General features: G+C 42.7%; 1 protein-coding gene across 2 annotated transcripts in view; it reads left to right on the top strand.

Moving 5' to 3' along the window:
* Positions 1–4,819: 4,819 nt before the first annotated feature.
* cnga3a (cyclic nucleotide gated channel subunit alpha 3a) overlaps positions 4,820–25,771 on the top strand; it is a 32,888-nt gene continuing 11,936 nt past the window's right edge. The window contains exons 1-4 of one of the 2 annotated variants that reach the window (XM_078544819.1): positions 4,820–5,026; positions 9,484–9,600; positions 16,144–16,323; positions 22,334–22,336. In XM_078544819.1, coding sequence (XP_078400945.1) covers positions 4,926–5,026; positions 9,484–9,600; positions 16,144–16,323; positions 22,334–22,336 — 401 coding nt within the window. In that variant the 5' untranslated portion in view covers positions 4,820–4,925. The remainder of the gene's footprint in view (positions 5,027–9,483; positions 9,601–16,143; positions 16,324–22,333; positions 22,337–25,771) is intronic. The other variant, XM_078544817.1, reaches the window with a different exon arrangement.

The following is a 25,771-nucleotide window of genomic DNA, read 5'->3' as shown; positions in this document are numbered from 1 at the left end:
TATTGAATGTCTCCGCAAAAGTGAATTTACTGCTTGGCAGAAAACATAAATTACAAATTAATGTTTCATGCAGTGTTACTCACAAGTCTAATCTGTAAATAATTAGAATAAAATAGATTTATTCAACCATGCAACAAATTTGTTCGTCTAATCATTGTCCAAAGAAAATAAATACCGGCATATATAAAGTTCCCTTCAAAACCACATGATGTCCCAAAGTGCTTTATAGCTAATTAACTACTTTTGAATTGTGATTACTGTTGTAATATAGGAAACACAGCAGCCAATTTGTACACAGCAAGCTCCCACATTCAGTCATGAGATGATGATCAGATAATCTGCTTTTTGTGTGATGTTGATTGAGGGATAAATATTAGTGAGCACACTGGGGATAGCTCCCCTGCTCTTTGAAATAATGCCATTGGATCTTTTACCTCCACTTGAGTGGGCAGATGGGACCTCGGTTTAATGTCTCATCTGAAAGACGGCAACTCTGATTGTGCGGTGCACCCTCAGTACTGCACTGGAGTGTCGGCTTTGATTTTTGTGCTCAAATCTTGGAGTGGGACTTGAACCTGGAACCTCTGACTCAGAAGAAAGAGTGCTATTAACTGAGCATTGGCTGGTACATGACAAGAATTAGGAGAAATAACATTTTCAGCATGATTATTAAAGAAAAGAGGTGTGTTTTAGAAGGATGTTGATGCATTAATTATTGCGCCATAGAAGAATGTTGCTTTTGTCTTTGATTCCACTCACATTAAGAAGGTTTCAGATCTCATCAATCCACCAGGGTAGATAACCTGCTGCTTCTGCAAAAGAGGGTTGGGGCTGTATCAGAGAACAAGACAAACAGAAACATGAATCATTAGGAAACATTTATTCTATATGTTGGGAGTGAATGAGAACTGATTAATTATACTGGTATTCCATATTACATCATATGCACTGATTAATTGGAATTAACTGTATTCTACCTTCACTTATTGCAGAGGTATTTAAACTTGGATACTTTGATGCCATGAAGTTTTCTGTATTTGTTGATTTACTTAGTGCAATACGCCCATTACTGTCCATTACAAGAATGCTTGTCATGCTATAATAGTAGCGATATTTGGAGTGGCAGACATGAGCTGGGATTTTCCGGCCCTGTGGTGGGTGGGACCTGCTGCAGGAGATTTAGCGGCCCAGCCAAAAGTCCATAGGCTTTCGGTGAGACCGGATGATCCCGGCAGGGGGCCGGAAAATCCTGTCCATTGTCTTTCAGAACCGGGAATAGGGGTCATTGGTGATTTGTTAATAGTTGTAAGTGCTCTCCCACATGGAAAATTGAGTTATATTGTTTGCCCTATTAACACTATTTTCTCTGTACAACTAGATGCATGAATAAAGTGACTCCTTAAATCTCTGGGTGTTTTACCAGACTGCCATCGTAAATCTGAGCAGGAGAACGCACTGGAGAACATCAACCACATGGTTGCCTTCGATCTCTGCTGTTTCTAGGATTATCCAGCTTGCCACACAGAATATGGAGTCATACCTGGCACAAAGGAAGATGGTTGTGGTTGTTGGAGGTCAGTCATCTCAGCTCCAGGGCATCACCGCAGGAGTTCCTCAGGGTAGTGTCCTCGGCCCAACCATCTTCAGCTGCTTCATCAATGACCTTCTTTCCATCATAAGCTCAGAAGTGGGGATGTTCGCTGATGATTGCACAATGTTCAGCACCATTCGTGACTCCTCAGATGCTGAAGCAGTCTATGTCCAAATGCAGCAAGACCTGGACAATATCCAGGCTTGGGCTGACATTCGTGCCATACAAGTGCCAGGCAATGACCATCTCCAACAGGAGAGAATCTAACCATCATCCCTTGACATTCAATGGCATTACCCTCACTGAATCCCCCACTATCAACATCCTGAGGGTTACCATTGACCAGAAACTAAACTGGACTAGCCATATAAATACTGTGGCTACAAGCGCAGGTCAGGGGCTACGAATCCTGTGGCAAGTAACTCACCTCCTTACTCCCCAAAGCCTGTCCAACATCTACAAGGCACAAGTCAGGAGTGTGATGGAATACTCCCCACTCCAACAGCACTTAAGAAGCTTGACACTATATAAGAACAAATCAGCCCGCTTGATTGGCACTCTATCCACAAACATTCACTCCCTCCAACACCAGCACACAGTAGCAGTAGTATGTACCATCTACAAGATGCACTGCAGGAATCACCAAGCCTCCTTGGACAGCACCGTTCAAACCCACGACCACTAGAAGGACAAGGGCAGCAGGTAGATGGGAAAACCACCACCTGGAAGTCCCCTTCCAAGCAACACACCATCCTGACTTGGAAATATATCGTCATTCCTTCACTGTCGCTGGGTCAAAATCCTGGAACTCCCTCCCTAACAGCACTGTGGGTGTACCCGCACCACATGGACTGCAGCGGTTCAAGAAGGCAGCTCACTGCCACCTTCTCAAGGGCAACTAGGAATGGGCAATAAATGCTGGTCCAGCCAGCGAAGCCCACATCTGTGAATGAGTAAAAAATATCCAAGCAATTATTGTCAAGGAGCTTAAATGGGGGACGCAAAACCAAGAATGGGGAACTCCAATGCCAGGACCTGGAAACAGGTTGCAAGTCAGGTGATGGTTTGAAGTGGTGGGAAGGCGGGTTGGGGTGGTGCTGGTAGTGAGCAGCCTGGACCACTAAAGAAAGGTGCAACCTTTTTAAAAAAAAAAGGATATCTCGATCGGCCTATTTATGTTGGGCCCCATGACTGGGTCTTGGGGTGAGGGAAGGGGGGGATTCTGGGCAACTGTTTCCCTGGTGGCAGGGCAGGCTTTGTATTTTACAGCTGTATGGGTAGATGGGCACCTGAGTTACAAACACATTGGCTCTTGTGCCTGCCTGCCCCACACAAATGAGGAGTGCTTCTACTGGTGGGGTTTGCACTGAAGAGCACCAACAGGAATTATCATGAGGGTTTTGCGGGGGGCCAGATAACTTATATTACCTGAAAAGCTGAGAATGAAAAGTGTTTTGGGGGGTGGTGGAAGATGTTGTACAGAGAGCTTTCCCATGGATGAACTCTCTGGAGCATTCAATGCAATGACAGTGCTGATTTAATCACTATAGTGTACAAATCAGGAATTCGTCAAATTCTGAACAAATTCTAAAAACTGCTTGGTAAAGGGTAACTGTTTACATGTCACTGGTGAACCAAAACCAATCAACATGTTTTGTGGCAGATTTTAGCAAGGGGTTTCACAGAATTTTTCAGAAATGAAGGATATCCAGTCATTAGTGACAATGTTTAGAATGGAAGGGCAGTGGCCGAAACATCAATTAATGCCCACTTAAAGGCTTCATCCTGCTGCTCCTGGAATTTAGACAATGGTGGGCAGGATTTCTGTGATGTATATAAACTGATTTAATCTAGTGACAGAGACTGGCTTCATTATGCCTGCAGTTGCGATTGATAGAAGCTATGGTGAGGGTTTGTGGTAGTACAGGCTGAAATCCAAGAAAGAAAAAGAAATAACATTTTGTCACATCTCCCATATTCATTCACATAATGGGTAGAATTTAATGCCTGCCCCATGACCTGGTGCTGAGGTTTGGAGGCGATGGAGGGGGGGCCGTTTAATCGAGCGGGAGCGTACTGGGTATGGACCCTGCCTCCTTCCTGTCTCTGCCAGTTCAAGTCCTGGGCGAGAAGTCACATGGGCATCCTCCCTGCCTGGACTCTAATTGATGTCCATATGTGGGCAATTAATGCCCACTTAAAGGCCTCATCCTGCTGCTGCTGGAATTCAAACAATGGTGGGCAGGACCTCGATCCCTAGGGTCCTTAATCAAGGGTAAGGCCCGATAGTAGCCACTTAAGTGCCTGATAGGCACTTAATAGAGTGGGCCTTCCCCGAGCTCTCATTAGCTCTCCAGCTGACTGGTGAGAGCCCCAATGCTTGGATTAAGTTCTGTCCAATGACTTATTTTGAGATATAGCGACTATTATATAGGCAAACACAATAGCTATTTGTGCAGAGCAAGAACCTGCAAAGAGCATTGTGTTTTTTTAAAATTCGTCCATGGGATGTATATGTTGCTGGCAAGGGCAGTGCCTTTTACCCATCCCCAATTGCCCTTGAGAAGGTGGTGGTGAACCACCTTCTTGAACCACTTGCAACTCACGGTGCTGTTAGCAAGGGAGTTCCAGGATTTTGGCACAGTGACAGTGAAGGAACGGCGATATATTTCCAAGCCAGGATGGTGTGTGACTTACAGGGGAACATACAGGAGGTGTTCCTGTGCACCTGCTGTCCTTGACCTTCTCGACAGTAGATGATTAGGAAGGTGTTGTCAAAGAAGCCTTGATGAGTTGCTGCAGTGCATCCTGAAGATGAAGTCAAAAGATAACATCGTTATGGCTGTTTTTCAGGAATGAAATGACATCATGACCAATTTAGCAGTGCATTGATCCACCCTTGAATTACATGGGTGGCCTAGACCAGCAAGGGAGAACATGCCAAGTAGAATTGCATCATCACTTGGAGGCAAATAGTGGGATGTTGGTCAAGAGATGAAAATGATGATGACATCAACATGACCAGTACCAACCTGGGAGCAGTTTGCCTAATTGCTCTTTCATCCTGAAAAGGAGGCAGTCCTAGAGAAGGACTGAAAAAAAGCCTTGGAAAGAAATGTTTTGAAAATGTGTTTGTGTGATATCACATACATTGTTCGTTTGAGAGAGGCAATGGTTACATGTTTCAAGGTCCAATTTTCATGCAAAATACAAAAACTGTCATTTCCTGTAGTGGCAGTTCATCAGTCACAGAAATGCGTTGATCTGATGGTTGCTCCCTCTCTTTACCAGGTGCAGATCAATCTTGTGCTTTGCGAGGAGGGCAGTAAGAGAGATGGCTACAATTAGTACGCAGCATTCATATCCACCCGTTCACAGGCTCTCAGTCAGGAATAATGACGATGAGCTCGAGAGAATAGAAAATGGCAACAGCAGGTACAGAAAACCTTTTGGACTTCCATTGTTTAGCATGCTCATGCCACAGCCAAATGTATACAATGGGGAAATGCCAGGTAACATAACAGTTAACTCTGCCTCCACTCAGGATTTCCAAACTGGTTTCCTTATTTGGCAGGATACACAGAAGTCCAAATGACTGCAAACATCATGTTAAATTATATGTATATATTTTTTTCAAGTGTCAAGACAATGCACAACACAAAATAACCTTTATTTGAAGTTTCTTTAGCTGGTTCAATATGACTTATCATGGCTTTACACATGAATCGCCTTTATTTTTCCAAGAATTGAAGGAAAGTAAATTAGACAGTCAAATCTATGTGACTGCAGAAAGATGTTTGTAATTGGTTTAGGAGACATGTGGTTGCTATTTTCAGCTTTCTAGGCAAGATGTTTGATGCTTTCTTCCATCATGAGGCTGTAACTTCAAGGCTGTGTTCCAGTGTTTACTTAATGCTGAGATGAACCAGCTACTGTTGTGATATGTTATATTAGATTCGAACTAGAGTGATAAGCAGAGAGACTCCTGTATCTCGGTGACCTGCCCTTCTAGCTGTAGGATGGGTCAAAATACAAGGAGACATTACACAAACTGGGGTTGAGTTCATTGAAATTTAGAAGGTTAAGGGGTGATCAGACCAAAGTTTTCAAGATATTAGAGGAAACAGGAAATAAGGTAGAGAGAAAGAAACTATTTTCGCAGGTTGAGGAGTTTAGTACCAGGGACGATGATCTAAAAATTGGAGCCAGACCTTTTAGGAGTGAAATTAAGAAATATGTCTACTCATAAAGGATGGTAAAAATTTGTAACGCTCTTCTGCAAATGCCAGTTGATGCTAGGTCAATTGTTAATTTTAAATCTGAGATTGGAAGATTTTTGTTAACCCTCGCCTTTGTGAGACCGCACCTGAAGTATTGCATAAGGATATATTTGCTGTAGAGGGAGTGCAATGTATGTTCACCAGACTGATTCCTGGAGTGGAGGGATTGTCCTATGAGGAGAGATTGAGGAGACTGGGCCTGTATTCTCGAGATCAAAAGAATGAGAGGTGATTTCAATGAAACATACAAAATTCTTACAGGGCTCGACAGTGTAGGTGCAGGAAGGATGTTTTCCCTGGCTGGGAGGTTTGGAACCAGGGGACATAGTCTCAGAATAAGAGGTAGGCCATTTAGGACTGAGATGGGGAGGAATTTTTTCACAGAAGGTGGTGAATCTTTGGAATTCTGCACCCCATTGGGCTGTGGAAGCTCAGTCATTGAGTATGTTCAAGACAGAGATTGATTGACTTTTAGATAGCAAATACATCAGGAAAATGGCTTTGAGATAGAAGATCAGCTATGATCTAGTTGAATGGCGGAGCAGGCTCGAGGGGCTGAATGGCCTACTCCTGCACCAATGTTCCTATGTGCCCATATATTAAGGGATAGGAGCAAAGGGGGGCTTATGCAGTTAGTTCTCAGATAAGCAATCATCTCATTTAATGGTGGAACAGGCTCGAGGGGCTAAATGACCTACCCCTGTGTACTAGGAGGCTTTGTGATGAAAGTCCTTGTGGTAGTAGAGTTTATAGCCTCTGGATTTACTGCCTTAACTTTACCTTTTTTTTTTAAAGAGTTATATTCACAACCATTTGACTTTCTAATCTCTTCCTTTTGTTGGACTGATTACTAGACAATGAATGTTTACAGAACTCCTGTCATTGGTACCTCATCTCACCAGACTCCATAGTAATTCCTCCTCCCACTTGAATTTGGCTACTTCATCCATCAACCTGGTTAAGAACCAACAACATTGGTTACTAAGGATATAAGAGTTCAAATGACAATTAAGTCCAATATGGGAGTGCTTTTCTCCCACAATGGAACTGCCAGTCCTAACATTGCTGATGGCGGTTGTACTGTTAGCCAATTGGAAAATGTTTATGTTAAAATGCAACCTTAACAATGAATTGTTCGTTAGTTGCCAGAAGCAACAGTAGTAGTTCAACATGTTTTAATGCTCAAGAGTTCTTTGAACTTTTAAACTTTATACTCTACAAGGGTTTTCATTTACAGGAAGGGCCCTTACACACAATGAGCTTGCTCAATCACTCTGTTAGTATTAATTTTCTCTCTTAGCAACACACCCTCCGATTATCTCTTGGTCCTGCTTATGCAGTCTCTTTTGATAGCAGTGATTGGTAACTTATTCCATAGGTTTTGCAAAATGTGGGGGAAAATGTTTATCCTGATTTCCATTATACTCATAGGGGCGGTCAGGAAACCATGTGCTGTCTGTGATCGGGGCTGGACCGCGATTTCACGCTGGGCGGGCCAAATAAGGCCTGCCCAGTGTGAAATGTGTGCTGCAGTGCTCAGTGCTGCTTGTGTGGTGGGGGCGGGGGGGGGGTGTGGGAGGAGGGTGAGAGTGCAAGTTCGCGCATGGAAAAGCTCTCTGAGGCACAGAGCTGCCTCAGGGAGATGAAGAGTTTAAAACATTAAAAATAAGGATTTACAAAATGTTATAAAACATGTCCCCTCATGTGACTCTGTCGGCGGGCATGCGCCGGAGTTGGCACGTGCCGCCAGCCGAAATATCGCGCGATGACATCAGGACGCTCACCTGACATCATCGCGCGTCATTTTACATTCGGCTGGGTCAGGCACACGTCCACCCGGTGAGCATTATATTCTGGCCATAATTCACTCATTTTTAACATGTTCTCATGGCATTTGAGCTTTTTATCATAGCGAACACTTAGGATCAGCTTTGTCGATTCACAAGGATTAAAATGAGAATATCAAAGGCAGGCCATTCAGTTTATAGAAACCTGAATTCTCCCTCATAGAAACCTGCATCCTACCTCATTGGGCTGAATCTTCGGGGGGGGCGGGGCCCGCTTGCCGAGGTGTAAAATGACACAGGGTGATGACGGGCGTGCATCCCGACGTCACTGCGCATCATTTAGATTTTCAGTTCGGCTGTCAAAGGACTGTTAAGGCCATTAATGAACTAATTAAGCCGACTGAGAAAGCTGCCCGTCCAACCTTAAGGTTGGCTTCGGGCAGGCGAAGAGTCCATGCGGCCTTCGCATTTTTTATGGAACCTCATTCACGGGCGGGATGAGGTTTCATGAAGGGTTTGTAAATTAAATACATTTTTTCATTAAAGTTCATTGACATGTCCCAGCTCATGTCACACTGTGACATGAGGGGACATGTCTTAAAATTTTTTTTTTCTTTATTAAAATTTTTGGAACTTAAACTAATCTCCCTGAGGCAAGATTTCTGTGCTCTTTAGCAAGCGCGAAAGAATGAAGGCCCCGACTCAGGGAACACCACCAACCCCCTCCTCCCCCTCCCCCCCCGCCACAGGGAGCACTCAGCACATCCGGGCACGTGTCACGCTGGGCGGGCCTTAATTGGCCCGTCCACATAAAATCGCGGCGCGGACCCAAACAGGGGCGCCGATCAGGTCCACGCCCGCCCCCACACAAGCCCCCCGACAGGGGGAAAATCTACCCCCAGAAACCTGTATTCTATCTCATAGAAACCTGCATTCTACCAATACAAATTTTCTTTGTAATTGTGAAAGCTCAATGCCTTCTCTTTTCCAAAACTAACTGCCTCAACCTTTCCTCCTAACTTAAATTCCAAATACCCGGAATCTTCTTTTTTATTTGTCTTTGTATTCTCACAGCAGTATTTGTCTTTACCTATTTCTTCATGTGTGTATAATATATGTTTTTTTATTCATGCATGGGATGTAGGCTTCGCTGGCTGGGCCAGCATTTATTGCCCATCCCTAGTTGCCCTTGAGGTGGTGGTGGTGAGCTGCCTTCTTGAACCGCTGCAGTCCCTGTGGTGTAGGTACACCCACAGTGCTGTTAGGGAGGGCAAAATCCAAGATTTTGACCCAGCCACAGTGAAGGAATGGTGATACATTTCCAAGTCAGGATGGTGAGTGACTTGGAGGGGAACTTCCAGGTAGTGGTGTTCCCATCTATCTGCTGCCCTTGTCCTTCTAGGTGGTAGTGGGTTTGGAAGGTGTTGTCTAAGGAGCCTTGGTGAAATACACATATATATAATGTACTATACATATGTGAGACAAGATATTAATGACTAAAAAGTGCTGCTATTGAACCAAATAGGTCCGCCTCAGCAATTCAGTTCTAAATATTGCTGACTGTTTTTCATGGAATGACAAACCAAGTCAGTGAAAATCCAAAAAGTGAATGAATCCACAGCTGATCTGGTCTCACTTCATTGTACTGACCTCAGTATGGCGTTTAAGGCATTTTTAACATAACAAACACAATTTGCGGCTGTTTTTGAAATTTCACTCTTTGAAGAAAGGTAGAGGCAGAAGAGAAAAATCTGTTAGTTGTACTCTGAACTTGAGGATGATTTCCTAAAGCATGCCCCTTACTTCTGATTTGGTTTCTGCTTAGGACTCACTCATTATGTGAGGACACATCTTCTGAACTGCAGGGAGTGATCTCCATGGAGACCAAAGGACAGCCTGAGTCCCGCCGGAGTTCTTTCGCAGGCAGAGGAGCTCTAGCCAGGTATTGTCACTGTCTCGACAAACTGCTCTGGTAAGATAAAGCAGATTATACGGGATTCTATAAATCGAGCGCTTGAAGGAGGCCTGAATCGGTATATTTCTTTTTATTCATTTATGGGATGTGGGCATCACTGGCTAGGCCAGCATTTATTACCCATCCTTAATTATCCCTAATTATCCTTGAGAAGGGTTTATAATTATAGAGAATTATAAGTGTAATGAAGACGGTCCAAACGGTCTCTTTCTGTGCTATAATTAAATCTTAAAATAAATACATAGGATTAATAAATTTTTAAACCAATAGATTTCTTTATGCCCATCCTATACTTAGAAATGATAGCAAACCAAGTTGGTAAAATGCCTGTACTGGCTGTGATAGTTCATGGAGGCCTGCCTCCTTGCCTTGCCCCTTGCTTGATACTCTTTTCGAGTTATCAACAGTCACAGATTGCAACTCTTTTGAGTACAATCACAGTTCTTGGTTTCCGGGAGTGGGACATGAACCCACAACCCTCTGATTCAAATGAACTGAGCCACAGCTGACACCTCCCCCCTTGCTTGATGTGGAACAGTGCCCCTCAGACTATATAATCAATTGTCTCTCTCCACTGGAGAGAGATGCCTATGGTCCCTCATGGGCTATGGCTAATTACCAAATTACCATATTAAAGCAAAAGCATTTGCCACTGATAATTAAGCAAAAACTCCAGAATATCTACCTGACCCACCTAACCTAACATCCTATGTTATATCTGTTCGGAGCTTGGCATCACATTCTCTTTTAAGTACCAGACAAATATTAAACAAAGACAAATTCAAAGTTTGGACCAGAGTCAGTATATTGCAATGCATTGAACTGAAGTTCAGGAAGGGTTAGGGCAGAGTAAATATATTTCCCATTAACAGAAGGGTCAAAAACCAGAGGACACAGATTTAAGGTGATTGGCAAAAGGACCAAAGGTGACGTGAGGAAAAGCTTCTTAACACAGTGAATGGTTACGAGGATTAAGAAAAAGATTAAGAAAGGGGGAAAAAATATGAGAGTTAACTAGTGAGAAACATAAAAAATGGATTGTAAAACTTCTGTAGGTATGTAAAAAGGAAAAGATTAGCAAAAACAAATGTGTATCCATTACAAGCAGAGTCAGGGCAATTTATAATGGGGATTAAGGAAATGGCAGAGAAACTAAACAAATACTTTGGCTCTGTCTTCCCAGAGGAAAATGCTAACCTAACTAAAATACAAACTAAAAACCTTCCAAAAATAATGGAGAATCAAGGGACTAATGTAAACAAGGAACTGCAAAATATTAATTTAATAAATAAATAGTACTTGAGAAATTAATGGAACATAAGTAGATAAATCCCCTGGACCTGATGATCCACATCCCAGAGTGTTGAAAGAGGTGGCTGCAGAGATAGTAGATGTATTGGTGATCATCTTTCAAAATTCGTTAGAGGCTGGAATGGTCCCTGAAGGTTGGAAGGTGGCAACTGTAATCCCACTATTAAGAAAGCAGGGAGGGAGAAAACTAGGAACTACAGACCTGTTATCCAACATAAGTAGTAGGGAAAATGCTCGAACCTATAATAAAGGATGTGATAACATGACACACTAGTAATCCAGAGACCCAGGGTAATGCTCTGGATACATGATTCGAATCCTGCCATGGCAGATGGTGGAATTTGAATTCAAGAAAAATCTGGAATTAAAAGTCTAATGATGACCATGAAAGCATTGTTGATTGTCATAAAAACCCATCCAGTTCATTAATGCCCTTTAGGGAAGGAAATCTGTCATCCTTACCTGGTCTGGCCTACATGTGACTCCAGACCCACAGCAATGTGGTTGACTCTTAAGTGCCCTCTGAAATGGTCTGGCAAGCCATTCAGTTGTATCAAACCACTACAAAATCACAGAAAAGGAATGAAACCAGATGGACCACCATCAACCGAGGCACCAGAAATGACAATGGCAATCTCAGCCCTGTTGACCCTGCGAAGTCCTCCTTACTAACATTGGGGCCAGTGCCAAAATTGGGAGAGCTGTCTCACAGACTAGTCAAGCAACAGCCTGACATATTCATCCTCACGGAATCACATCTCACGGATAATGTCCCAGACACCACCATCACCTTTTGCTTTTACCACCATCACCATCCCTGGGTATGTCCTGTCCCACCGGCAGGATAGACCCAGCAGAGGCGGTGGCACAGTGGTGTACAGTCGGGAGGGAGTTGCCCTGGGAGTCCTCAACATCGACTCCAGAACCCATGAAGTCTCATGGCATCAGGTCAAACGTGGGCAAGGAAACCTCCTGCTGATTACCACGTACCGCCCTCCCTCAGTTGCTGAATCAGTGTTCCTCCATGTTGAACACCACTTGGAGGAAGCACTGAGGGTGGCAAGGGCACAGAACGTACTCTGGGTGTGGGACTTCAATGTCCATCACCAAGAGTGGCTCGGTGGCACCACTGCTGACCGAGCTGGCTGAGTACTAAATTACATAGCTGCTAGACTGGGTCTGTGGCAGATGATGAGGGAACCAACAAGAGGAAAAAACATGCTTGACCTCATCCTCACCAACCTGCCTGCCGCAGATGCATCTATACATGACAGTATCGGTAGGAGTGGCCACCACACAGTCGTTGTGGAGGCAAAGTCCCACCTTCACACTGAGGATACCCTCCATCGTGTTGTGTGGCACTACCACTGTGCTAAATGGGATAGATTTCGAACAGATCTAGCGACTCAAGACTAGGCATCCATGAGGCGCTGTGGGTCATCAGCAGCAGCAGAATTGTACTCGACCACAATCTGTAACCTCATAGCCTGACATATCCTCCACTCTACCATTTCCACCAAGCCAGGGGATCAACCCTGGATCAATGAAGAGTGCAGGAGGGCATGCCAGGAACAGCATCAGGCATACCTAAAAATGAGGTGTCAACCTGGTTAAGCTCTAACACAGGACTACTTGCATGCCAAACAGCATAAGCAGCAAGTGATAGACAAAGCTGAGCGATCCCACAAGCAATGGGTCAGATCTAAGCTCTGCAGTCCTGCCACACCCAGTTGTGAATGGTGATGGACAATTAAACAATTCACTGGAGGAGGAGGCTCCACAAATATCCCCATCCTCAATGATGGAGGAGCCCAGCACATCAGTGCAAAAGATAAGGCTGAAGCATTTGCTACAATCTTCAGCCAGAAGTGCTGAGTGGATGATCCATCTCGGCCTCCTCTGGAGGTCCCCAGCATCACAGATGCCAGTCTTCGGCCAATTCGATTCACTCCATGTGATATCAAGAAACAGCTGAAGGCACTGGATGCTCCAAAGGCTATGGGCCCTGACATTATTTCCGGCAATAGTACTGAAGACTTGTGCTCCAGAACTTGTCGTGCCCCTAGCCAAGCTGTTCCAGTACAGCTACAATACTGGCATCTACCCGGCTATATGGAAAATTGCCCAGGTATGTCCAGTACACAAAAAGCAGGACAAATCCAACCCAGCCAATTACCACCCCACTAGTCTACTCTTGATCATCAGCAAAGATATGGAAGGGGTCTTCAACAGTGCTATCAAATGGTATTTGCTTAGCAATAACCTGCCCAGTTTGGGTTCCACCAGAGCCACTCAGCTCCTGACCTCATTACAGCCTGAGTTCAAACATGGACAAAAGAGCTGAACTCCCGAGGTCAGGTGAGAGTGACTGCCCTTGGCATCAAGGCAGCATTTGACTGAGTGTGGCATCAAGGAGCCCTAGCAAAATGAGTCAATGGGAATCAGGGGTAAACTCTCCACTGGTTGGAGTCATACCTAGCACAAAGGAAGATGGTTGTGGTTGTTGGAGGTCAGTCATCTCAGCTCCAGGACATCACTGCAGGAGTTCCTCAGGGTAGTGTCCTCAGCCCAACCATCTTCAGCTGATCCCTCAATGACCTTCCTTCCATCATAAGGTCAGAAGTGGGGATGTTCACTGATGGTTGCACAATGTTCAGCATCATTTGTGACTCCTCAGATACTTAAGCAGTCCATGCCCAAATGCAGCAAGACCTGGACAATGTCCAGGCTTAGGCTGACAAGTGGCAAGTAACATTCACGGCACACAAGTGTCAGACAATGACCATCTCCAACATGAGAGAATCCAACCATTGCCCCTTGATGTTCAATGGCATTACCATCACTGAATCACCCACTATCCACATCCTGGGGGTTACCATTGACCAGAAACTGAACTGGACTAACGATATAAATACTGTAGCTACAAGAACAGGTCAGAGACTCATACGACGAATAACCCACCTCCTGAATCTCCAAAGCCTATCCACCATCTACAAGGCATAAATCAGGAGTGTGATGGAATACTCCCCACTTGCCTGGATGAGCACAGCTCCCACAATACTTAAGAAGCTTGACACCATCCAGTTTAAAGCAGCCCACTTGATTGGCACCACATTCACAAACTTTCACTCCCTCCACCACTAACGTACAGTAGCAGCAGTGTGTACCATCTACAAGATGCACTGCAGGAATTCACCAAGGCACCTTCGACAGCTCCTTCCAAACGAATGACCACTACCATCTAAAAGGACAAGGGCAGCAGATAGATGCATTCCCTTCCTAACCCAGGCGTACTTAGGCCAGCTATACCCCACCTGGACTGCTGATCTGGATATATCCGTTTGTAGGTGATGTCTTTTTTCACATCCAAAGATCATGGTTAACTAGCAAATTTATGAAATTGACAAGAAAGGGAACACCACCATCTGGAAGTTCCCCTCCAAGTCAGTCACCATCCTAACTTGGAAATGTATCACCGTTCCTTCACTGTCACTGGGTCAAAATCCTGAAACTCCCTTCCTAACAGCACTGTGGGTGCACCTACACCACATGGACTGCTGCAGTTCAAGAAGGCAGCTCACCACCACCTTCTGAAGGGCAACTAGGGATGAACAATAAATGCTGGCCCAGCCAGCAAAGCCCACATCCCGTGAATGAATGAAAAAAAAGACACTTAGAAAATAATGGTAGGATTGGGCTAGGTCAACATGGGTTTATGAAAGGGAAATCATGTTTGACAAACCTGTTGGAGTTTTTTGAGGATGTATCTAGCAAAGTAGACAAGGGGGAACAGGTGGATGTGATATATTTAGATCTTCAGAGAGCTTTTGATAAGGTGCCACACAAGAGGTTAATAAACAAACTTAGAGCACATGGGATTCGGGGTAATATACTGGCATGGGTTAAGAACTGGTTAATGGACAGAAAACAGAGAGAAGGAATAAATAGCTCATTTTAAAGTTGGTGGGCTACAACTAGTGGGGTACTGCAAGGATCATTGCTGGGCCCCAGATATTCACAATCTATAATAATGATTTGGATGTGGGGATTAAATGTAATATTTTCAAGTTTGCAGATGACACAAAACTAAGTGGAAGTGAGAGTAGTGAGGAAGATGCAAAGATGCTTCAAGGGGATTTGGAGAGGCTAAGCGAGCGGGCAAAAATTTGGCAGCCAGAATACAATGAGGTAGGAAAAACAGAAACACAGAGTATTTCTTAAAGGTGAGAGGCAGGAAAATGTTGAACTTCCTTGTTCATGAGTCACTGAAAGCTATCATGCAGGTACAGCAAGCAATTAAGAAGGCAAATGGTATGTTGGCCTTTATTACAAGAGGATTTGAATACAGGAGTAAAGATGTCTTACTGCAATTATATAGAGCATTAGTGAGACCGCACCTGGAGTATTGTGTACAGTTTTGGTCTCCTAACTGAAGGAAACATGTACTTGCCATAGAGGGAGTGCAACAAAGGTTTACCAAACTAATTCCTGGGGTGGAGGGATTGTCCTATGAAGAAGATAGACTGGGCCTTTATTTTCTGGAGTTTAGAAGAACGAGAGGTGATCTCATTCAAACACACAAAATTCTTACAGGGCTCAACAGGGTAGATGCAGGAAGAATGTTTCCCCTGGTAGGGGAGTCTAGAACCAGGGGACACAGTCTCAGAATAAGGGACAGGCCATTTAGGACTGAGATGAGGAGGAATTTCTTCTCTCAGAGGGTGGTGAATCACTGGAATTCACTGCTCCAGAGGGCTGTGAAGGCTCAGTCATTGAGCATTGTCAAGACAGAAAATAGATTTCTGGATATTAATGACATCAAGGGATCTGGGTTAGCACAGAAAAATGACATTGAGGTAGATGATCAGCCATGATCTAATTGAATAGCGGAGTGTTCTCGAAGGGCCGAATGCTCCTATTTCTTATGTTCAATCTGGAACGCACTGCCTGAAAGGATGGTGGAGGCAGATTCAATCATGGCTTTCAAAAGGGGCTTCGATAAGCACCTGCAGAATAACATTGCGGGGCTACAGGGAAAAGATGTGGGAGTGGGACTAGCGAAATTGCTCTTGCAGAGAGCCAGCACCTCCTCCTGTGCTGTAAACCTTTCCATGATTCTATGAAAGGGTCAGTGGAGAGTTTGGTGATGTCAATGCTGAGAGACACTTGCTTTTGTAACCCAAGAAGTTCTTTCCCTAGGTTCACCCAGTTCATCCTCATGCTAAGGAACTGGACAACTCAGCAAACGCGCAATGAAGATCAGAGGCCAGATTCCTTCTTGGAACGCTTTCGAGGACCAGAGATGAAGGACGTGTCAAGCCGAGAGAGCAACACCCAGTCAGCTGTAGGCAATCTGGAGCATCCAGTCAGGAGCAAAAAGTAAGTTAAGCTCCATCACAGTAGCTCGTATGAAAGATTAGTTAGAGTGACCCCAAAGATTCTGAAGAATCTAAAGGGGTTTCCAAACCAAAACTCAAACCAAATGAAGCATTTGAAAGCCAATCTGTTTTCCATTACTAGTCCTAGTTATCAACCAGTATTGACGACACTATATTTTCCTGATGGAACTGATGGATGTTTTCCAGATTGGTGCCAAGGTATAACAGCTGAATTGCACGACTAGTCTTCATACCGGCATGAGTTTGGAATGTATTTGAGTATAACCTGGCATTGGACTTGACCCATTCTACATCTTGCAACAATACTGCTTCCCAACTGACCTGCTGAGTATTTCTAGCACTTTCTGTTCATATTTCGTACTCCTTACTGGACGGTTTAATTTCCTGTTATATCTTATTTGTTACAGCCATTAGAACCCACTTACTGTTGCCAGTGCTTATCTATAAAAATTAAAAATCTAATTAAAATCATTGACATGAATGCTAGAACCAATGATTTTTGCCACAGAGCTGGCTGACTGAAAACATCTATTGCAACTGAGACAGATGCACTCAATCTATCCCCCTCAAATTCCAAACATTGAACCCAAGGCCTAGAGCTATTGCTAATATTCGTGGCCCAAGGCTCAAAACATTTGTACATCGTTGCTATATCCATGAAAAGGGAAATGTCAGATGTACATGCTAGTTCATGTACACTAATCTTACCAACACTCGTTTTTAGGCTTGGATCACACAGTTAGAAGTCAACATAATCAAGGAATATGTTAACTGAAAGCTATGAAACCAAGTTATCTTAATTACTCAACGCAGTTACAAACCTGTACATCCGCAAACCAATAATACATGTTGACTGCTCTTTTCCACTCTGTAGTTATCAGGCATACTGATTTTCCAAATGTGTGCCCCTAGATTGGACCTGCACCAACCAGGAAACCATAAGCGTGCTCGCCAACCTTTCATATTGATGAAAGGGTTAAAAAAAATTAAGAGACATAAATTAAAGTTAGAAGCAAATAAGGGAATTCTGCAAAACTCCTTTACATTAAGAATAATTGATATATGGACTGAGTGACTAGAGAAGACTATCAAAACAGATAGCATAAGAGAGAATTCAGAGGAGACCTGATATGTTTCTGGAGTTGGAACGAATTGTTAGATATCTGTGAGGGCAGAGGATGGATTTTGAAGTTTGTCAAAAAGGGGTCTATTGGGTCAAATGGTTCTTTCCTAAAGTTACCTATGTTCCTAAATATACAGTAACAGACAAACTTACACCATGATTTTGAAGAAATTGTGTAAAATATAGATATTGCACCTGAAAGCTTTGCTTTACTGTCTACCTGCTGGATAACAGCAACAAAACCGAAGCTACCAGTGCCAAACTCTGAACTGTCACGATTTACCAGGCAATTTCAAGCGGTTGCATTTTTATCACATCCTTATGTTCTAAAACGCTGCAGCTACGAGTCCCTGGCAAAATTCAACGTCAACAATTGCAACAACAAGGAAGATGAGTGAGTAATCTTCTGCTTCGCTGCATTAATCCTAGTCAGAACCTGCTGTATTCCCAGTAGAGTTATAAATCAAACCTCAGTGCAGTTCATTCGCTATCCTTAAAAACGCATTGCTGATTTGCCAGGTAACTGTGATCTTGGAGCAGGATTACCCTTGAATCAGAAGTTCCATCAGTAGATGTGAATGAACATCATTCCTGCTATATTTGCTATGCTGATTCGAATTGTGTTTAGATTAAGTGGATATTTATTGAGACTTAAACCTGTTGCTGTAGAAGCCAAACCCTGTGCACCTTTTGGAAATCTGCTTTGCTTTGGCATAATGGGCTGCTATATGTTTAGTAGAACCTGGTATCATTTCAGATGTAAAGAAAAAAGGAATAAAGAAATGAGGGAAAGAGGCTGACATGTGCTCTCCTTTTTGGGAAGAAATATTCTTACTGCTACCTCCCTTTAAAAGGCCGTGAGCATCCCCTGCTGATCGAACTTGAGTATGCTGGAGCAGAGTATCAGCTTTAAACATGGACTAGATCAAAGTTCAGAAGAAACTTCTTTACCCAAAGAGTGGTGAGAATATGGAATTCACTACCACAGGAAGTGGTGGCAGCAAATAGCTAAGATACATTTAAGGGGAAACTAGACAAGCATATATAAGGGGGATGGGAATAGAGGGTTATGATGAAAGATTTAGATGATGAAAGATGAGAAGAGGCTCAAGTGGAGCATAAACATCAGCATGGACTGGATGGGCTGAATGGTCAATTTCTGTGCCACATATCCTGCCTCGTGTAATCTCATTGTTTTATGTTGATTGTGGGATGGTGGATAATGCATAATAAATATAGCAGCATGATTGTCTTGAGAAGTATAAAAGTTGTTTGATGACTAAATCAATCTAAAATCTGGTCATTTCATTGTATTGAACAACACAGATGAAAGATGGATTTGCTTATTTATTATGAATTTTACAACACATAGATATATTGATATTACTATAGTCCCATGGATTAATGGCGTGTAAAAATAGTACACAGAGGAAGTTAGTATAAAAGGGTTAATGATCCAAATTTATAATCTATGCTCATTAAAATGATACAGAGGTAATTGGGCAGGCTAGATAGACCAATAGGGGCAAAAATTGGACATCATTATACCTGGCTTATGGGTGTAAAATGGACACAGTTCGGGCCAATGAGGGGTCTAAGGAGCTGCACCCAAAGGATGGCCAAAAGACTTCCTGACCGCTATTAGGTCAGGCAATGTTTCAGGCACCACTTGCAGCTGCCTGAAAAAAGGCACGAAACTCCATCTGTATGTAAATGAGGGACCTGCAGCCTGTTTTAGGCTCCCTAGCTGCTATCTGACGTCGCAGATCAGAGCAGGAGCTGAGTTGCTCCACTTAAGTGATCACTAGGCGACCAGGAGTAAAAGACAAGGAGTGTTATTTTTTTTAAAAAGGAATGCAAAATAAATTATTGCTGTGGAGCCAAAAGGAGCTGCCTGATAGCTTGCACATTGCAATTGATTTGTGAATTAACCATGGGCAAACTGAGTTACCATAAATTTCTGGGGTTTACTGCTACTGATCTATCCAGGGCACTGCTGTTTTCAATCTGTGAGGATTATTGTGCACATAATAAGATAACCAAGGAGAAGGAACTTGACTAAATCCTCTTAATCAGCTGAAAGCTCTAACTAAGGGCCAGTTATGCGGCACCTTGAAGGATAGATGCCACACAATATCCTGCAAAGTGTATAAGCAATATAACAGGAACTCCAATAGAATATCCATACTAATTGAATGTTATCAGTCAAATCTCTTCGCCCGCCCCCCTACTTTTGCAACACATCAGAAAATAGAATTGGGATTCGCCATTCATTAGATGTTTATGTAGGATGTCTAAATTAATTTGATTCTAACTGTCACACATAACCCAACCCTTAAATATTCTCTACCTTCTTTCAAATCTTACAGTAATAAACAGGGTTCTGCACTTTTTGTTTCTCTTCCCAATGGGTCTCATTATCTATTTTAGAGTTGGTGCTTTCATTGGAAAAATTGATTGCTTAGGTTTGAAACTAGTTCAACACAATGCTGCGTAGTCATAAAGTATCTGTTTAACTGTACTGACAGTCTGATTACAATTATATAAGACACTTACCTCTTGGGTATATTGTAGGCCAATGATAAAATCATTCATTTGTATCATGCATGCATTGTAATGGTGTAACTGATGGAACAATTGTAGGGCAGCTTACTGGATTTTCTGGCTAACAGAGGAGAGAATTTTGCTTTCTATTTCTTTGGAGCTGTGTGTAGATGGTGTCCTATTGTAATGCGTTACCTTAAATTTAATGCGCAAAAATACACCTAGTAAAGATTACCAAGTACAGACGAGGGAAGATATTAGATCTTCTTGCTCATGCTTCCATTATAGTATCTGAATGCCTCTTGAATGCTCTCAGAACTTTTTACCACCCCCCCCCCCCCTCCAAATACCCACTTCAAAGGCTATCCTAGGTAATTGTAACAGCAATGGTGTAAAACAGGCAATATCGAATCAACTGCCCAATATAAAACCAGCCCAATTTGACTTTCCACCAAAGCTATGGAAAAGGTCTGGTTAGACCCCATTTAGAATACTGTATTCAGTTCTGGATGGTACACCTCAGGAAGCATATATTGGCGATGGGGTGCAGCGCAGATTCATCAGAATGGTACCATGGCTAAAAGGCTTAAATTATTAGGACCAATTGCATGGACTAGGCTTGTATACCCTTGAGAAGATTGAGGGGTGATCTAATTGAGGTATTTAAGATGATTAAAGGAATTGATAGGTAAGAAGTTGTTTCCCCAGATTGGGGGCATGGGCAGTCTAGAACAAGGGGTGATAACCTTGAAATTAGAGCCGGGCAGTCCAGGGATGATGCCTTCACACACAGGTGGAGTGGAAATCTGGAACTCTCTCCCCTAAAGTTGTTTAGGCTAGGCCAATTGAAAATTTCAAAACTGAGATTGATAGATTTTGTCAGGCAAGGGTATTAAGGATTACAAAATCAATGTGGTAGATAGAGATAAGATACTGCTAGGCCATGATATAACTGAACTGTAGAACAAACTTGAGGAAGTCTAATTCTATTTCTATCTTCCTATCTTAAAATGATTTTTTTAGTGTGAGAATTTGTCACTGATAGATGCTGATTTTAATAAGCTTTAATGGATGCTAATATCTTTTCATACTTATTGGTGCATATTATAGGTTGTAGAACACTGTTAGGTGTGTGATTCTATATCTCATATTGTTAAACAGCATTTTCTATATAATTTGGTTTATTGTTCACCGTATGTAAAATGTTACCAGCATGATTGCATTTCAGAAGTCTGTAAATGTAAGAATACCTAAAGAGACATTGGAGGGGAGATTTTAGGAGAATGTGCTGCTCATGCTATCCTGCTTAAGATATCAGTTGACAATACTCTCTTTTTTGCTCTTATTGTAGTCTGTTTAATTAAATGTCAATGATTTTCCATTCCTTTTCTCAGCTGAATGTGGGAAGTCAACTCAGACTAGTTGAATGAAATGTCTTTTCTAGTATTAATGACATTATTCCAACGCCAGGGCAACTTCATGTTTTGTGTCACTATTCTATTTTACAATGCGGCAGCCAGTGGTCCTTGGCACATTTCAATGTAAACAACTGCAACAACAAGGATGAAGGGTAAGCAGCTTAGATAGATTTAATTCGGCTCCCACTAGAGATTCTAACCAATCCCGCTAATAACATAGAGTAGCCCCGTAGTAGTTCAGTTAACCCTGAGAAGTGTACAATTAACATCTCAAGGTACTTTTTCTCTGACTAATAGCTATATAAAGGAGAAATTAATGAATATGGTTTGAAATGTTACCCTTGGATTCTATTTCTGGTTTATCTATCATAGCCTCTAGCAATTTAAATCAGTAGTAGGTAAGACGATTGGATTGTCCGATTAGATGGCTTATATTTGTACACTAATCAAATAAGTCATAATCAGAACCTTGGTGTTTGATTTAGACATTTTGAATCTTTTGTTCCCACATTAAGATCTATAATGCAATCGCAGTTTATTTGGAAATAATTGCAATGATAAATTTTAGTAAGAGTATTTACTTAAACATAAAAGAATTATTTTGTTTATGGTTGAAACTGGAATTCTCCATAATTTGAAGGAAAGAAAAGCTTGAAGCAAATGACAAGGAAGCGGAAAATAAAGAGACAGGGTAAGGTATAGAAATTAATGTCAAACTGTGCAGTTTTGTTTTCTAGAGTAGACCTTCCTGCGTATATCAACTAAACAAACATCTTAATAGGCAGTATTGAAGATTAAATTGAGTTGTCCCAGGGACTATGTTCACCAAGCTGTTACAGAAATAATTTGCCCACTGGCATTCACTACAGAACCAGCCTTTGAAACAAGTGCCTCCTGGCGTTGAGGAGGTTAAAAGTAGCTAGGAAAGAGCCATTCTTAATTAACAAGGATGGCATACAAGATGTAAAGACATTAGAACAGAACACACGGAAGAACCATTCAAAATTAAAATGAGCAACTGAATGCATCTGAGTCTTTCTAATTTCTTATTAGAAATTAAGATGAAAAAAGAAATAAATTGAAGTATATAAAATAAATAATATGACAACGAGATGGGAAAGTAACAAGGCTGTCCTGCAGATGTTTTTGTGTCTGTCGGCATCCCTCCATCTACTTAAGATGATGGATATGCGGCAAATCCGTTGGGGATGGGATAGTTTCGTATGTTGCACTTTTGTTGATGGCTGAAGAAACCAATCCGTGAGAGGCAGGTTCTGCCACAAGTGCTGCAAATGAGGAAGCTATCAGATGTCGCTGTGGGCTGTTGTTATTCTAAGTAATTCTTAATCTTGGTTGTTGTAGAGTTTAGTTACTATGAAGCATTAAGATACTACCTTACTAGTATAATGCTGTTTGTGGAAACTGTGTTATAGAAACACTGAAAAAGACAGTGTAATATATTAAATTTGCTTTTGTCAATTTAAAACAACATTCCTTTAGCATTCCCTTCCTAAGATGCTCCCGACTGCCACCGCTCAGTCCTTTAAATATAAGGTCTGTGGTTTATCTGAATCATGACTTCTAGGTATGACCTGTACATTTTACAAATGGCTATACAATTAACTACCGTTTTAGATTTCCTTATAATCAACTGTGTTTTTACACTTGTTGGCTAAAATCCACATTAAAATATTGTATTTCATTTTAAATGATCTTGTTAGGTTTGCTGACCAGACTAGGAATAGTTCAATTATCGTCCTACAATCATGTCACTTTAGTATTCCTTCTTCATTATGGGCCACATTTTCCCCCTGTTGCGGGGGTGGGGGTGGAGTGCGAGATCAGGCGTGCGCAGGCGGGCTTCCGATCGGCACCCCCGGTCGGGGGCGTGCTGCCATTTTACGTGGGTGGACCAATTAAGGCCCACCCAGCATGATGTGTGCCAGGAAGTGCTATGCGCACCCTGTGCGGATGGGGGGGGGAGGGCGGGATTCTTTCAGCCGGGAGTCCGCTCTTACGCGCATGCGTGTGAAAGAGCGCACAGATCTCCCTGAGGCAAAGTGCTGCCTCAGGGAGATCGGCTCCGATTCAAAACTTTGAATAAAGATTAGGAAAAAATTTTCCCGCCATGTTCCCTCATGTGACACTGTCACATGAGTTGGGACATGTCCATAACTTTTATTGTAAAATATTCTGCATTTTTAAAATCACTCATGAAACCTCATCCCGCCAGTGGATGAGGTTTCATGATTTTTCACAAGCCCGCCTGGGCTCCCGGCCTGCCCGCCAGCCTTAAGGTTGGACGGGCAGGTCCATTAATGGATTTAGTGGCCTTAATAGGCTGTTGACAGGTTGGCGGGTGCGCATTCGACTCAGATGCGCGCCCAGCGAACTGACAATCTAAATGACGCGGGGTGACGTCGGGACGTATACCCCAACATCACCCCGTGTCATTTTACGCGTCGGCAAGCAGGCCCCGCCCCCGCTCACCAACCGGAAGATGCTGGCCTATGCCATAAATGTGCCAGTAGCTAGTAAATAGTGATAAAACGATTGTTGTGACCAATTACACCATTAGAATATTGTTTTTCCTTTGGCCCTTCCACTTGGCTTACCATTGGATTCTGTTTTTGGAGCCACAGGCACAAGTCTGGGCTACATAATCCCTAGCACTTTTTATGATTGGCCAACTGGACTAAAATATCTTGCTTCTGCAGTGGTGCTCCATCTGGCTGCCTTAGTCCAACTAAGTAGCAATATGCTTTTCCCAACTGAGATAAGTGACTCGGAACAACAGGTAACTGGCTGAGACTCAGTTTTTTTTCTTTATTCTTTCATGGGATGTGGGTGTCACTGGCAAGGCCAGCATTTGTTGTCCATCCCGAATTGCCCTTGAATTGAGTGGCTTGCTAGGCCATTTCAGAGGGCAGTTAAGAATCAACCACATTGCTGTGGGTCTGGCGTCACATGTAGGCCAGATTTCCTTCCCTAAAGGGGCATTGGTGAACCAGATGAGTTTTTAACAACAATCAATTATTGAGACAAGCTTTCAATTCCAGTTTTAGCAAATGAATTATAATTCCACCAGCTGTTGTGGTGGGACTTGAACTCATGTCCCCAGAGCATTAGCTGGGTCTCTGGATTACTAGTCCACTATGGCACCACCTCCGAAAAGTCCTGTTCAGGCAGCAACCATTTTGTTGCCAGCATGCTTCTAAGCTCTTTATGAAGAGAATATTTCATTTCTGACAGTGTTCCTCATCCCCGCGAGTTCTTTCTCTTTCAAGTGTTTTCCTTTAATTGAGTGGATTTCTTTACAAATGCAAGTGGCAGTGCTGTTTCTTCAGCAGCAGGAGGCACTCTCTAGCATAAGGGTAGGATAGGTGATGCTAGAGGGTTTGGTAATAAGTGGTTGTGTTACCACATTAACAACCCAGAATCAAAGACTAAACAGGGATGTTTTGCTGCAGCTCTACAGGGTATTGGTGAGACCACACCTAGAGTACTGTATACAGTTTGGTCTCCTTATTTAAGAAAGGACATAAATGCTTTAGAAGCAATTCAGAGAAGATTCAGTTGACTGACTCCTGGAATGAGGGAGTTGCCCATTGAAGAAAGGCTGTATAGCTTGGGCCTGGATCCTTCGGAGTTTAGAAGAATGAGAGGCGATTTTATTGAAACATAAAAAATCCTGAGGGGACTTGACAGAGTGGATGCTGAATGTTTCCACTTGTGGGAGAGACTAGTACCAGGGGACACAGTTTGAAAATGAGGGGTCTCCCATTTAAGATGGAGATGAGGAGAAAGTTTTTCCCTCGGAGGTTCATTAGTTTGTGGAACTCTCTTTCCCAGAGAGTGGTGAATCCGGGTCATTGAATATTTTTAAGGCTGAGGTAGATAGATTCTTGACTAACAAGGGAGTCAAAGGGTATGGCGGTAGGAAGAAGAGTGGAGTTGAGGCCACAATCAGATCAGCCATGAACTTATTGAATGGTGGAGCAGACTCGAGGGGTCGAATGACCAAATGTTTGTATGAATATGAGTTTAAATACCACCATGACAATTTAAGCATTTGAATTCAATTTTTAAAACGCTGTATCTATGAAAGTGATCATTATTGTAAAGCTGTCAGATTGTTGTTAAAAACCAGTTAGTTCACTCTAACTTTTTGTCCTTACTTGGCCTGCACTAGGTGTGGTTCCAGTCCCAAACCAGTGTGATTGACTACTAACTTGCCCTCTGAAGCGGCCTTTAAGTCACTCTGTTGTATCACCACTTTCTCAAGGTAACTAGGAATGGACAATAAATACTGGCCTTGCCAGCAACACTCACACCCTGAGAAT

Source organism: Cetorhinus maximus, chromosome 7 (genome assembly GCF_964194155.1).
Source record: "Cetorhinus maximus chromosome 7, sCetMax3.hap1.1, whole genome shotgun sequence".
Taxonomy (NCBI): Eukaryota; Metazoa; Chordata; class Chondrichthyes; order Lamniformes; family Cetorhinidae; genus Cetorhinus; species Cetorhinus maximus.
The sequence above is the reverse complement of the archived record's forward strand: the minus strand, read 5'-3'. Positions and strand labels throughout refer to the sequence as shown.